General features: G+C 38.0%; 1 protein-coding gene and 1 long non-coding RNA gene across 3 annotated transcripts; one reads left to right on the forward strand and one right to left on the reverse strand.

Annotated features, from left to right (window-relative positions):
• LOC109720889 lies at positions 366-2276 on the reverse strand. The gene is made up of 5 exons (XR_002219089.1): positions 2079-2276; positions 1919-2002; positions 1774-1842; positions 1609-1676; positions 366-403 (listed from the first exon to the last, which is right to left on the reverse strand). It is a non-coding gene; the product is annotated as an uncharacterized LOC109720889 (long non-coding RNA).
• LOC109721673 lies at positions 3469-11706 on the forward strand. 2 transcript variants are annotated; one of them, XM_020249398.1, is made up of 8 exons: positions 3469-4312; positions 4663-4785; positions 6681-6775; positions 6918-7035; positions 9379-9471; positions 9591-9703; positions 9790-9941; positions 10613-11706. In XM_020249398.1, the coding sequence occupies exons 1-8, from the start codon at positions 3730-3732 to the stop codon at positions 11364-11366; spliced, it is 2031 nt and encodes a 676-aa protein (XP_020104987.1). In that variant the 5' UTR covers positions 3469-3729; the 3' UTR covers positions 11367-11706. The 2 variants fall into 2 exon arrangements, with proteins under 2 accessions (XP_020104987.1, XP_020104986.1); XM_020249397.1 differs by having other exon boundaries at positions 3470-4312; positions 6681-6802.

A 13971-nucleotide genomic window follows, 5' to 3' on the forward strand; every position in this document is an offset into this window, starting at 1 on the left:
TATCAGCGGAAGCATATCCGGTACGTGCACAGACCCGCCATACACCTACAGTATATAAGGCGTCTACAAGAAAGCAAGTCGATAGGAGTAAAATATAGAAAAATCCTATCTTGATATCAGAGCAAAGTATAAGTCCCTAATACTATCAACAGAGGAACAAAAAGTAACCAATCCAAAAAAAATTCCACATCATGGAGAAGTATAACAACTATAATTTCAGGTTCCAGAACTCATATACATCACAGGGTACACAAAATATCTGTACAATGGTAGTCTCTCTATACACTGGACATCACCCTCGGTAGTAGCCCGAGTAGCAAGGTGATCGACTAGCAAGCCCCTAGCAATGTCTAGCTAGACGCAACTCCCTTACCACGATCCCTAGCCTCTCCTGTAGATGGCTCTGTAAAAACAACAATAAAATAGGCGTGAGAACTATTAACAATAGTTCCCAGTGGGTAAGCCACCAGCCTCGACGAATTACACCACTAGGCTCATGATGTACTAAATGAAAGTAAAAGCGATAATTGCATGATATCTATATGCAAGGCTAGCAGGCAATAGGCATGTAATCAACATGTAATCATGATTTCTGCACTAATGAATCAACTGAATAATAGAAGTATAGCAACTACTATAAACATGAATATAAACATGGATGTGTAAGTAAATACTGTACACTATAACTGATGAGCATTAATTACTGTCCTTTGTCATTTAGTACTTTTATTTCATTCATAAGGATCTACCCAAGATAGTCCAGCTTGTGCCGTGCCTAATGGCCCCGTGGTAGTATACACTCCCCACGGCAATCCACTTCGGCACCCAATCCCGCACGGGCGAGCAACTGTCGCGTAGGCCAACTCCGGAGTGCCGGCTTGTAGGGAGCTACCCTCACAAGCGTGTGCGAATGAGCACGATGGCAAGCAAGCAAAGTCCATAATCCAATACATCTCAATCATCACGTTTTATCTTGCAATGTTCTCACTCTCGATCCTTTGATCGGAATTTCAATATAGCAGATATTGAACATAGCTAGTATCCACTAAATTAGTAATTATGTAAGAGTAATGCTAATTTACTTATAGCATTAGAAACTTTCCACTATCATAGCACTATGGTTATAGTCACAAAGCATGTCATTGTTCTCTACTTTATAAGATTGTTATTGTTCTCTACTTTAAGAACATACTAGATTGTTCATGAATCATTCAACTGAGCCAAACATAAACATGTTTACTTCTATGCATGCATTTCTCTACTTAAGAAAGATTTCAATTCACTACACATACATATATCAACTATGATGGTGATAATGTCCTGAATCTATGTCGATTTCCAAGTTACGCCAAATGCATTCATATGCTATTTCTATAATATCATATAGAACATAGGAGAGCTTCACTTGCTCTGGTTAGGTCAAACTCATCTATTACTAGGCTCAAATCAGCCCAAATGAGTCTCAAGATTTAGCTCACTAGACCTCGACTCGGCTGAAAACGAAACGTAAGAATCGCGTCACCACGATTACTAAAAGTCCAATTTCGGCAAAACTCTTAATTAGAATAAGATAGTAACTTGAATCCCTGTTTTGGTACACTGTAGTACCTTACGTTTAACCTCCAGAAGCGCTCACAAGTCAGCAGCAGGCAATCCAACGGTCGATTGCACCTTTGCTGCGAGCAATAGCCAAACGGCATCAATAAGCTTGTGTACAAGCTACTATAATCGAATTCTTACTAAATCAGTTTTAGAACTGAAATTCTTGCTTACCTCAGGTTAGAACACCTTCTAAACCAGTTTCCAAGGTCACCAAATGAGCTCAATTAACTCGGAAACCTACTGCGAACAACGACCCCAAAATCAGCTTTTTATCGTTGAATTAGTACCCAAACAAAGAAGAAAGAAAGTAGTTTACCTTCTTAAACCATAAACTCAGTCCCAACTGAGTTAATCAACAATATCTGACCCTATTACAGCAGCAAATCCACCTTTCTCTCAGCTGAACAACAACAACCCAAAATCAGCACTTGACTCGACTATTAAAGCATCGATTGAGGAATAATTGAGTCGATTACCTTCTCAAGCTTCCAACCAGCACCCTACTGGTTCAGAGCTGCGAAAAACCTTCCAGAACACTCTCTTACACGTCCACGGAAGCTCTGCGACGCTCGCAAACAGCGAAGAACAGGCGAGGCGACAAAAACGAGCTAATTCGGCGATTTCTATGTAGAGAGAGAAAAAACCCTAGTGAGAGAGAGAGAAGAAGGTGGAAGAACAATCCTCTGAGCTCCAGCAACCTCTACTGAGCTCCTACAGTTGTGCTGGGCATAAGGGATAAGAACAGGAAGCAAAGAGACCAAAAAAATCTTGCTGCCACGCACCTGCTGCAGCTGCTGCTTGCTGTACCGGTACAGCATAATACCTGTACCGGTACAGCATAATGCCTGTACCGGTACACAATGCAAAATTCGAAGATAATGCTACAGCAATGCACTTTCTTACTTTTGGCCATCCAATCATTCTCTAACTTATCCAAAAACTTGCCCAAGCCTTTTAGAACATGTCGGATAGATCCACATATCCTTCCTCATACTCGAACTTCGCAATTTGCAAAAATTCAGTGTATTACATATTCGCATTCATATTTTTCTTCGAATGCGAATTCGAATGTAGATATATATCATATGTTAAATTTTTATTATAATATCCATTAAAAATGGATTCGGATTCAGATGTAAGTCGGATTTGCATTCCAATATTATTCAGATAATAATATATTAATATGCATATATATAAATATGAGCTAAAACTAAAGCTAATAAGACATATAATGAAATTAAAGGTTCACACTGAAATTCAAAATATCTATTTACCCCTAAAGGACCAAAATATCCTTATTAATTTTAAAAAACTTCTTCAATGATGTGATTGAGTTTTAAATGGGTATTTTGATAATTTGAGAATAAATTTGAAAATTTTGATAGTGGTAAGAGATAAATAAGCAAAAAGCCCTCTAAATTTATAGAAGGTATAAAATAAATTAGGAATTTATTTTTAAAAAATAATAATAATATCTTACAAATCTGTTTTAAAATATCTTACAAATCTGTAATAAATCTAGTGTTGAGTTTTAGGGTGTGTTTGGTTCCACGTAAAATTGTGGAAAAAAANATGTGTTCTGCACCTTTGCATTATTATCTCTTTAGTGCGTTACTTAAGTGAAATTTTAGCACTTTGCCATTTTCTACTAAGCAGGTTTCCTCTAACTTTAGGAAAACAAACCATGCAATATGCTCCTACTGTAATTTTGGAATGTTCGATCTTATTCTATCTCTTGCTAGCTATATGCTTCTCATGCAAACTTACCTCTTTGCTAGCTAAAGCTTACTTTTACTGTGGTCCATAATGTTCTTGTATTCTTTAACTGCAACCTTTCATAAATACATTGGTCTCCCTCTCTCTCTCTCTCTCTCTCTCTCTCTCTCTCTTATATGAACATTGAACACCAACACAAAAGGCGTGCTCCACAAGCTACTCCTCTCTCTCTCTCTCTAGAACTCTCTCTCTCTCTCTCCCTTCTCGAACCCTAACGATCCCCTGATCCGATCTCTCCCCATTCGAGTTTGGATCGATCGGAGCATCTCGAATCCCACCCGCATTGCCCGCGATTCGACGGATCTGGAGAGGTAGGTATGGTATAGGGCTTCGGGGGGGAGGTCTCTGGCCATGGCGGCGGCGGCGGAGGGCGCGATCGGAGGAGGAGGAGGAGGAGGAGGAGGGGTAGGGGAGGGGGCGTGGGTGTTCGACGAGCGCGACGGGTTCATCTCGTGGTTGAAGGCGGAGTTCGCCGCGGCGAACGCGATCATCGACCTCTTCCTAGCCCACCTCGGCGAGATCGGCGCGCCCGGGGAGTACGAGCACGCGGCCGCGTGCGTCCACCGGCGGCGGGGCCACTGGGCCCCCGTGCTCCACCTGCAGCAGTACGTCCCCGTCTCCGAGGTCTTCTTCGCGCTCCAGCAGGCCGAGTGGCGGCGGTACCACCAGGCGGCGGCGGCGGCGGCGGCGGCGCCGTACCCTCGGCATTTTGACGGGCCGAGGGAGAAGGATGGGAGGAGGGGAGGTGGGTTTGCGAACCGGGGTTACCGGTTCGATGGGGCCGGCGGGAATCGCGGCTCGGTATCCTCGGCTTCGGCGAGATCGGATGCGGAGAAGAGGGGAGATGTGGTGGAGAAGGGCGTGGATGTGAAAGAGCGGGTTGAAGCTTATGCGAAAGGGAATAGTTCGTCGGATGCTTTATCGGAGAATGCAGGTGAGAACGGATCACTGCTTCCTATCTTAAAAATTCTGATACTATTAAAAACTTGCATTGTTGTCCAACATCTTGTGCTTTTTACCGATAGGGTTTTATGAGCTTTACTTCTTGTCCTAGAAACTTCATATCTTGCCGTTTTTCGACCATCGATTCCTCAATTGGCACAATAAATCATGATTTTTTGTCACACTGTTGTGAAATAATGTGAATTATTGGCTGTAAATTGACAATTTCCCATTTTGATAGACTTTTTGGGGGCAAATAGCTGATTTGATGGGTGGCCAAGTGGGGGGATACATGCTGTTGTGTGCTTTAATATTTTCTTCCATGTGTTGCATTGTGTTCAGGTAATGATCTGAGTAGCTCAGAGACAAATTGTGGACAGAAGGAAGGGAAAAAGCCAGTTGGCAGCGTGTGTAGTAAGTTGGAGCCTGCTGCCACAAATGATGTCCAAGCACTATCTGATCAAGGTATCATTTTGACTCAGTGATGTGTAAAACCTATCATTGCTTTCATGAGGAATAAATGGTTAACATGCCTTAGCTATGACTCTTTATTGTGATCTTATTTCAGATTTGTGGAGATTTTGTCGAAATTCAGATCTATGTTTAGATATGATTGAAGATACTGTATATTTAGCTATTTAAGGACATGTTAAAGGTGCGAACATAACACAAGAGGAGAATGCTGAGGAGGATGAATGGTAAAACTAACATATGAAATATAGGATTAAAAATAAGATATTTTGTTTAAGGTGGAATTGCCTAAATTGAGTGCAAAATGCCTGAAGGCCATTTGAGATGGTACTGCCCTATATACATGCTATTGGATTAGTCTGAAAGTGTGAAGCTGTCGAAGTAGGTGATGTGGAAAGAGAGTAGAGGGAGACTGAAAATGATGTAGTTAGGATGACCATGAAAATTTTAGCTGCTCTAGATATTAGAGAAGAGATACCTCCAGATGGGATTCTGTACAGGAAGAGGATTTCTACTCCCTATTTCCTTTATTTTTTTTTAAGGATTTGCTGACCTCAATTTGCATATAAGTTCAAGTTAAGTGGAGTTGACATACACGATATTTAACGTTTGAGCTAGTGAAGTGTGGTTCTTTTGTTTTTGGAATATTATTAATGTACTCACTCTTCCTATTGAAATAAAAAAATTAATAGAGAAAAGTCAGATGATGTGACTGCATTGCATGTTCAGATAGGAATTCTGTTTGATACTAATACCACCAAAGAGTCAGAATATTGGTGATAGAGATGGGTGCTTTGAATTGTTTTATTTTTCATTTTGATTTGCCATATTATTCCAAGATATGAGCTGGACTTCCTATGCCTTCTATGTGTATTTTCCTTTCATTGGTACATCTCATAGAGCTCATTGTGGTATGCCATAGATTCATGTAGAACAGGTAGTCATTCAACCTTCTATTCTTCTTTACCATAACGACAATCTAATTTGTGCCTTTTGAGTCTAGATTTTACTGCCTATAGATTTCAGACAAAGATGTATGCCAGTATAAGTTTATTTTATTCAGTTATTGTGGGTGAAAAAAAATCTATGCAAAGTGACATATGCTGGAGAATTTTAGAGTTTGTAAGATTCTTAGAGATCATCCCTTATTGGTGTAAGAAATGACCTCCTCATATAAAGGTCTCCTTACTTGTAGTAAAGCTAAAACATATACTTCCATTAGATACTTAACATTTCTTTTACAGTCTTTGTAATGTTCTTTTCGCACAATTTGTGTCAGTGAGAACTTTTCCTCAGTTGGATGCAGTTTTCAGTGCCCTGCATTTTAATTTCTCTTTTAATTGATATAAGCATGGTTAGAACTGGAGAAGAACTATAACTTGATGGCTTCAAATTTGATCCTCTCTCTTGTAGTTCATGATTCATGAAACATGTATCTAGTAATGAATTCGAACTTTAATGTGTATAGTGTTAAATGAGTTCTGCAGGTATTTCTCTGTTGTTTGCAGGGAGGAAAATTAATTACCTTCCTTTCTTTGAAGTCTCTTATCCTTGTGCACATTCTTATGTTAGTTCTTTTACACAAAAACTTTTCCAGTATAAATAATCACTTGAAATTTTCTCCGTGTATTCACTTTTTCTTGCTTTTTCATAGACTTTGCATGCATCTAACTCAATACTCTTATTAGTCTTGGCTCATTCTTTGATGCTCTGGCATCTGCTTCTGTTTTGTTTGTATTCTCAACTTCTTATCACTTTATTCATTGTTTTCCTTTTCTTAATCAACATATTATGTATGTCGTGTTATCAGTAACTTCATCAGATTGTGCTTGTGTGATCAAGGGAATGTCTTAAATAACTTATCTTTCTTCTGTTTTATAATTGTCCAGGAGATATCAGTGATTATGTTCCACACAGTAATGGCACTGTGACAACAAATATTGAGGGAAAGGGGAAACCAATACCAATCCCCAAAGATTTTGAGGTTAATGAACAAAGTGATGGCAGGATAGTACGTCTTCTTATGCCGCTTCCTTAAATGATCTCTTATCTGGTCCTTAGAACAAGACTCATTGTGTTATATTGTTTTCCATCCTAACAGTCAAAATATGACATTTTTCCTCTAGGTTAATATAGTTGAAGGTCTTAAGCTCTACGATGGATTACTGGATGCAACAGACATGAATCAGCTACTTTCATGGGTAAATGAAATGAGATCTGCTGGTCGTCGAGGAGAATTACAAGGTAAGCTCGCCTTTGGCTATCCTTTCCGACTGGACTTTAGAAACTTATATATAATTTGATCATTCGATGTAATATATATGCTAATATATGCGGATCTGTTAATTATATTTTCTGTGATTTAAGAACCAGATGCTTTGACGTGACATTGTTTGTTAAATTTGGCTTATTTTTTAGGGAAAAAACATTTTCTTGGAACGTGTTATTTTTAGTACCAATGTAATGTATGCTCGGTTTTTCTTTGCACTTTAGCAGGATAATTTTTGAAGGATTTTCTGGCTGTCGCATTTATGACATGTTGGCAAATACCTTAAATTCTGTAATTTGCAAATAATTGTATGAATCACTCCTTCCTGTTTATTTCTCATCTTGAAGAGCAAAATAATAGCTTATTGCTACTTTTTAACTTGTCATGGGATAGAAATTTGTCTTGCATTTGTGATCTTTATGTAAGTGTGGATCTTATCTTATTGACTTTCTTGACCCTGCAGCTTCTTCTAGATATACACTTGTGTTAGGGAGCTTGATACTTTCAGGGTATAGCTTGAATAACTGGAATTCTAGAATATGGTGTTTTTTTTCTTGAATATACTGTTTGATATGAATAATCTTAAAATTGCAGGAAAACTTGGTAGTAGCATGGTAACCTGAAAAAAAAATACAACACTCAAACAGTCAATTTATGAGAACACAGAACGTCAATATTATACCCCTACGCATGCAAACTCGCACTTTTACTTCTTTCTTCTGTGATCTATTGCCCCATTGTAACCTGGACCGCGTCCCTCCCCTTCCCCTCCCTTCTTTTGCTAGTTTTGGTGTACTTCCTGACAGCCTGGCGACCCGCCAGCAATGTGCCATCCCTCTCTTTCTCTATCTAGCTCCCATTAATCCCTTCTTCCCTTACCCTTCCCTCTCTGAGTGGTGAGGCCTTCTGGCACTGTGGTTACCTGCCAGCTACCAACAATCAGCCTATGCCCATATGACCAGCTAGCGATTGACTTATGCCCATGGTGATTTCCTCCTCATGGCATGATGGCCTGCCAATAGTCGGCATACAGCTTGCGTGCTCGTGCAAGCTTGCCAGCGCTCGCTAACCCTCGTCCCCCGCAGCCTTTTAATCCTTTCAGCAATTGGTTTGGGCCTGCGTCTGACTTGTGTCATGGCGATCAGTATGTGACTATTCCCCTGCCTCTCCCTCTCCTCTCACCTCCCTTCTCCTCCCGCATGGCCTCAGGAAAAGTTCCTTCAAGAGGACAATGGAAACACTTTGTTACCTCGAGTAAAGTGCCTGAGATGAATCGTGCCTATTTCAACAGTTTTCTTTACCTTGGATTTTTCCTTAGGTATTTAAACCAAGCCGCATGTTTTTTATTTAGCCTACTCTTTTTCAAAAATTGAAGGAACACTTTCAGACCAATTAAATTGATTCAACTTAGAACTGTTCTTCCCATCTCATAGGGCTGCTTATCTTAACCATAACTTTTATGGATATCTTTCTTTTTTTGGCGGACTTAAGATAAAGTTTGTCGACTTGTCGTCGTCACTTCTGACGTATTACTTTGGGAGTTTCCTTTTACAACTTAAATTGTTGAAGAGTGCTTGCGCTTTGCATGGTGTAAACATATGGCCTTTAATGTAAAAGTGCTTGCACTTTGCATGGTGTAAACATATGGCCTTTAATGTATAATAATTAACACATATTTCTGCATCTTCATATTATATAGAAAGTTAAAAGCTGTTTTCAGCGTTATGCTTTTGAAATTATTTTTCTAGTATAGAAACCCTACGAACTTTGTTCTATTGTACTAGGAAGGTATATATATTTTCCTTTGGCTGGCGGAATTTCTGATTTGTGTGGATGAACTGATGAAGCCTTGGTAATTAGTCATACTTATGTCCTTCGTCCTTATGTAGATGAACCGGCTGCTGGCATTAGCAGTGCAAAGCTGCTTCCAATAATGCTGGTTTTATCTGGAGCTTGGGTTTCTTTGCCCATGTGCTTGGTGGTCGATACTGCCCTACAAATGATGTTAATTTATATGCTGTTATGTGTGCCTTCTTTTTTGACCCCATATTTTAGATAGCAGTTTTTAACAGTTTTTTAGTGTGGTTATGCATGTAGACGTGATATTTAGTACCAAATCTATAAGGTCATTTAGGTTTGTTATTGTTGATATAGGGGCCACCTAATAACTATATTCTGGGATCAAGGAAAATATATAATGATTTTTGTGGATCTCCTCTCTCTTTCGTGTCTATCATTTGTTAATTTGACGATTCCCTTAAAGAAAATCACTTCTAGTTTTTCTCTTTCTTATTTTCCACTTTGATTATGAAAAACAGGGCAGACGATGATGATAGCAAAGAGACCAATGAAGGGTCATGGAAGGGAAGTGATTCAGTTAGGCATTCCCATGGTTGACGGCCCTCCAGAAGGTAAAAACACTGCCCAAATTTCCACAGGTTTTACTGTCCGATGGCAAAATTTAATTATTAAATCAGTACTCGAAATTTTGTGGTAATGAATTTATCTAAACATGTGCTCATAATTTTAGATCGAAAGGTGGAGGCCATCCCTAGCATAATGCAGGATGTGCTTGACCGCTTAGTACGGCTCCAAGTTTTGCCGGTCACACCTGATTATTGTATTGTTGACTTCTTTAGTGAGGTAAGTCATTCTTTCTAGTTTCTGTATCAAAATATTGTTGAGAAAAATAAATAGTGAGCCTCACATATGATGCCACTTTTATATAGGGGGATCATTCTCATCCTCATATTTGGCCACCTTGGTATGGTAGGCCTGTTTCTACTTTATGCTTGACTGAATGCGACATGGTCTTTGGCCGAGTAATGGTGTTTGATAGAGGAGGATATAATGGTGCTCTACACCTATCTTTGCAAAATGGGTATGTCTTTTATTGCATTTTGGCTAATTCATCTCTACCTCTGGAATCAGTTATTTAGTTAGCATAACTGCATGATTTTCCTAAAAAGGCACAGTTTTTTCTTCTCTTTCCTTTAATTAATATATATATGCTTTTCCTTTTTTTGGCGTATTCTCAACTCTTTTATTTGTTCTGTTATCTATGCACTGTTCACTTTGCAAACTGCATGGCAAAGTCATCTACACTTCGTTTACGGAATCTAGTAAATACTGAGCTGGGTATAGAGAGTGACGAGAATCGTGCCTTTTCTTAGGCTTCAAGTGAGAACTTTTAAGGCAAATCCCATTTTATGCTTGATGTTCTGCATATTAATGTTTGGTAGAGTAAGTCTCTTAAGGAAATATGACATTCCTCATTGCTTATACTTCTCTCCAAGCTTTCAACATGCTTGTTGGATGAAAGCATCTAATACATTTTCTTCATCATGTTGGTATCTTTCGTAGTTTCCATTTGAGATCCTTGCCCAAAGAAACTTTAAAAGAAGTTCCTGTAGTTGGTTCTTCATCATGTATGGCATCTTTCGCTGTTTTCATTTGAGATGACCAAAGAAGCTTTAAAACAAGTTCCTGTAGTCGGATCCATTTTGGCTGATTGATGAATCGAATCTAATGCATATTTCTTGTTCTTTCCAGGTCTCTCCTCCTGTTGCAGGGTAAAAGTGTGGACCTCGCAAAGCACGCCATCCCCTCCATGCGCAAACAACGAATATTACTCACTTTCGGAAAGTCCCAACCGAGAAGGAACTCTTGGTCCGAAAACTCTCGCTTCAATTCACCCTCTCCGCCTCCGTCCTCGCCATGGGGTCCGCCATCATTTAGGACGCCCAACTTCTCCCGCCACCCTCCGGGCCCTAAACCCTACGGGGCGGTCCCCGTGACTGGCGTCCTCCCGGCCCCACCCATCCATCCACATCAACACCTCGCTCCACCGCCCAACGGAATCCAGCCGCTCTTCATTTCACCGGCACCCACTGCGGGCCCTGCAGCTGCCCCTTACCCTCCGCCGGCGCCCGTCGCAATACCGAGGCACTCTGCTCCGTGGCTCCCTCTCCTCGGCACGGGGGTCTTCCTCCCTCCCGGCTCTTCGCAAACAACTCAAGCTCTCCAACCTCCAGTTTTTCCCTCTTCTGGCGATCCTAGCTCCTCCCATCCAGAGACTTCTTCTTTGCTCAACACCAAGTGCATCGGGACGGAATCATCAAATGGCCACAGTTCTTCTCCCCAAACTTCTCCTAAGAACAAATCAAACGAGACGGGAGCTAAACCCGAGTGCAATGGGGATTCAAACCACACTAGCAATGCTTCTCAAAAGACGATTTCGGTTAAGGAACAGGAAAATGATGGCCCAAAGGTTGCGAACAAGCCCGCGAGTAATGGTGCTAACTAGAGGAAACAGGAACTGTATAGATACGAAAGGAGGACGGAAAAAAATGGGATTCTTTCGCCGGGAACAACTGTGAATGGTTATAGCTGGAATTGTTTAAACGAGTCGCATCGCACAAAATGTAAATCGCGGGAGAGGGTCAAGTGACTTATATATGTTAGTCGTGACGCGAGAACTTATTTAAATTTTGTAGGCGCCGTTACGCCGCCTGAATTTTACCTTTTTAATTTTTTTTTTTTCCTTTAGGGTTTGCTGTTTATTATTGTCAAACTTACAAACTATTTAGTTTCTATTGAATCAGGTGAAGAGGCTGGAGTAATCTGTAGGGACTTGTTCAAGTGCAGGTGCGATCTATCTTTACAATTTATGAATTCTAAATGCTTTTTATTCTGCACTATTGCCGACATTTTTGCCTCACTTCTTTCTTAGTTAAAATATACAAAAGTTACATGAACTACGGATCATTTTGATTTGGCTATCTAATTTATTTAAAATTTGATTTTAGTATTTATTCTTTCAAATTTTTTTTTTTTGATTTGAGTCGGTCATCGGTATTTTGACTTTAAAATTTTAGCTAATTACTGAAATAATTTTGTAGTTACGAGAGCTGCATAAAATATATACTAATTAAATCTGTAAAGATAAACAATATATTTAAAATTTGAAATTAAAGTATCGTTAATTGATTCAAATTAAATAAATTGAAAGATTAGATAGCAAAATCAAAATTTTTAGAGGTTGGATAGATAGTTCAGAGAAGTTTTGTATATTTTTATCTCAGTTTTATTATATGCTTTCCTAAACTAGAGAACATTTTAAATTGCCCCCTCAATTCCAATTTTTGATCCGCACTGTTTAAATCTTTGGGTTTTTTTTTTTATTTTTTTTATTTTTTTTTTGAATTGAATGATTTTGGGCGATTTAACAATTTCATCCAATTCAATACCTCTAATTACATTTTAGCAAATAAAATCAGAACAAATAACGGCTCACGGGTAATTGAGTTGGGAAATTAACACATTTTGTTATTTTTCAAAGTAGAATAATTCAAATGAAGAAACTTGGATTTAAGTTGAGGGGCCTATTTTAAAACAGGGCCTATAGTTGAGTAAAAAGCATTTAAGTTATATTTATGACTTTATTATTTGTACAGATATTTACACAGCTTTAAAATACAGAAAAAAATTACTTCTTCTATTCCAATAACTAAAACATAATAAAAAATAAAAAGATATATTCACTTTACTCTTCAACAAGTATATATTCAAAACTATAAAGTGTTTCTTTCTTTCTTTTTTTTTTTTGAGGGTTGGATTTAACAAAAAAAAAAAAGCGAAAAATACAACAAGAAATATAAAATCTAAATAATAAATGGTAAATAAATGAGTGTTATTTCTAATCTTTTAATGTTGGAAAAGGTAAAGAGGATCAAAAAGGAGAGTACAACATAATGGCACATATATATATATAATATATATATGGAAATGGAAATATGGGCACTTCCATATATATATTAATATATATATATATATATATTATATATATATATATATATTATTATAAATTAATTGGATATAGATGTATTAACCACAGCAAATTCCAAATATTGTTGATGGAAAATATTTTGACATAAAAGGACAATCATCTATGCACTGTAGCATTTTGAGCAATTTTTTTTTGTAGGGCTCTCAACAAGCGGCTCTTGTTAACTCAGTATATTAAACGAACTAACCATTAGTTGGCTCGTTAAAATATCTCAAACATGAGTTGGCTCGTTAAAATATCTATAAAATATCGACTTTTTTAATGAGTCGAATATGATGTTTGCTTGCAAGCAGCAAATTAAATTATCAGCCCTACTACTAAGTAAGAAGTTTAAGAGTAAAAATAAAATTTTAATCAATAATTAAAATTCGCTAAAATGTAGTGCTTTTACATTTGAATTTGGTCTAAAATCTAAATAATAAATTTATTATTATATACTAGTATATATAGAGTAGAGGCTAGAATGCTATGCGTAGCAAAGCTGCATCTATTGCCACCCATTTGTTTTCGATGATGGAATCTGTTAATTGACGATCGTGGGCAATCCATTGAACAGGGATCTATACCATTGACATATCTAGATCAAATTTCAATATCATTTTGACATCATTAACCCAAGATCAAAGGGTGTCAAAAATTGTAATTTTAATGTAGATTATGAGGCTTTTCTTGTTTAACGGGTGTAAAGTATCAAATCAACTTGACATTTTGGTTAGAATATTATTATATATAATATATATAGTATATATATATATATATAGTATTATTATATATAATATATTATATAAATTATATACTACTATCGAATAGTACGTAGCCCTTGTACTTTGAGTTTTCAGACGTGGATGAAAAGATTGTGCGGTAGGATGAATAGTGCGTCCCCGTTAAATTGATAGTTGGTCCCCCAGAGTGTTGAGGTGGTTGGTTTAAAGTTATAACTCTAAGCGAGGTGAAATGCATCAAAAGGGTATGTCTATACGGTTAGAAAACTCATAACGTTACCAAGGCTTGGTACCTATCGATAGTTATAGTAGCCGACTCTAAATACTATAATATATATATA

Source organism: Ananas comosus, linkage group 15 (genome assembly GCF_001540865.1).
Source record: "Ananas comosus cultivar F153 linkage group 15, ASM154086v1, whole genome shotgun sequence".
Lineage (NCBI taxonomy): Eukaryota > Viridiplantae > Streptophyta > Magnoliopsida > Poales > Bromeliaceae > Ananas > Ananas comosus.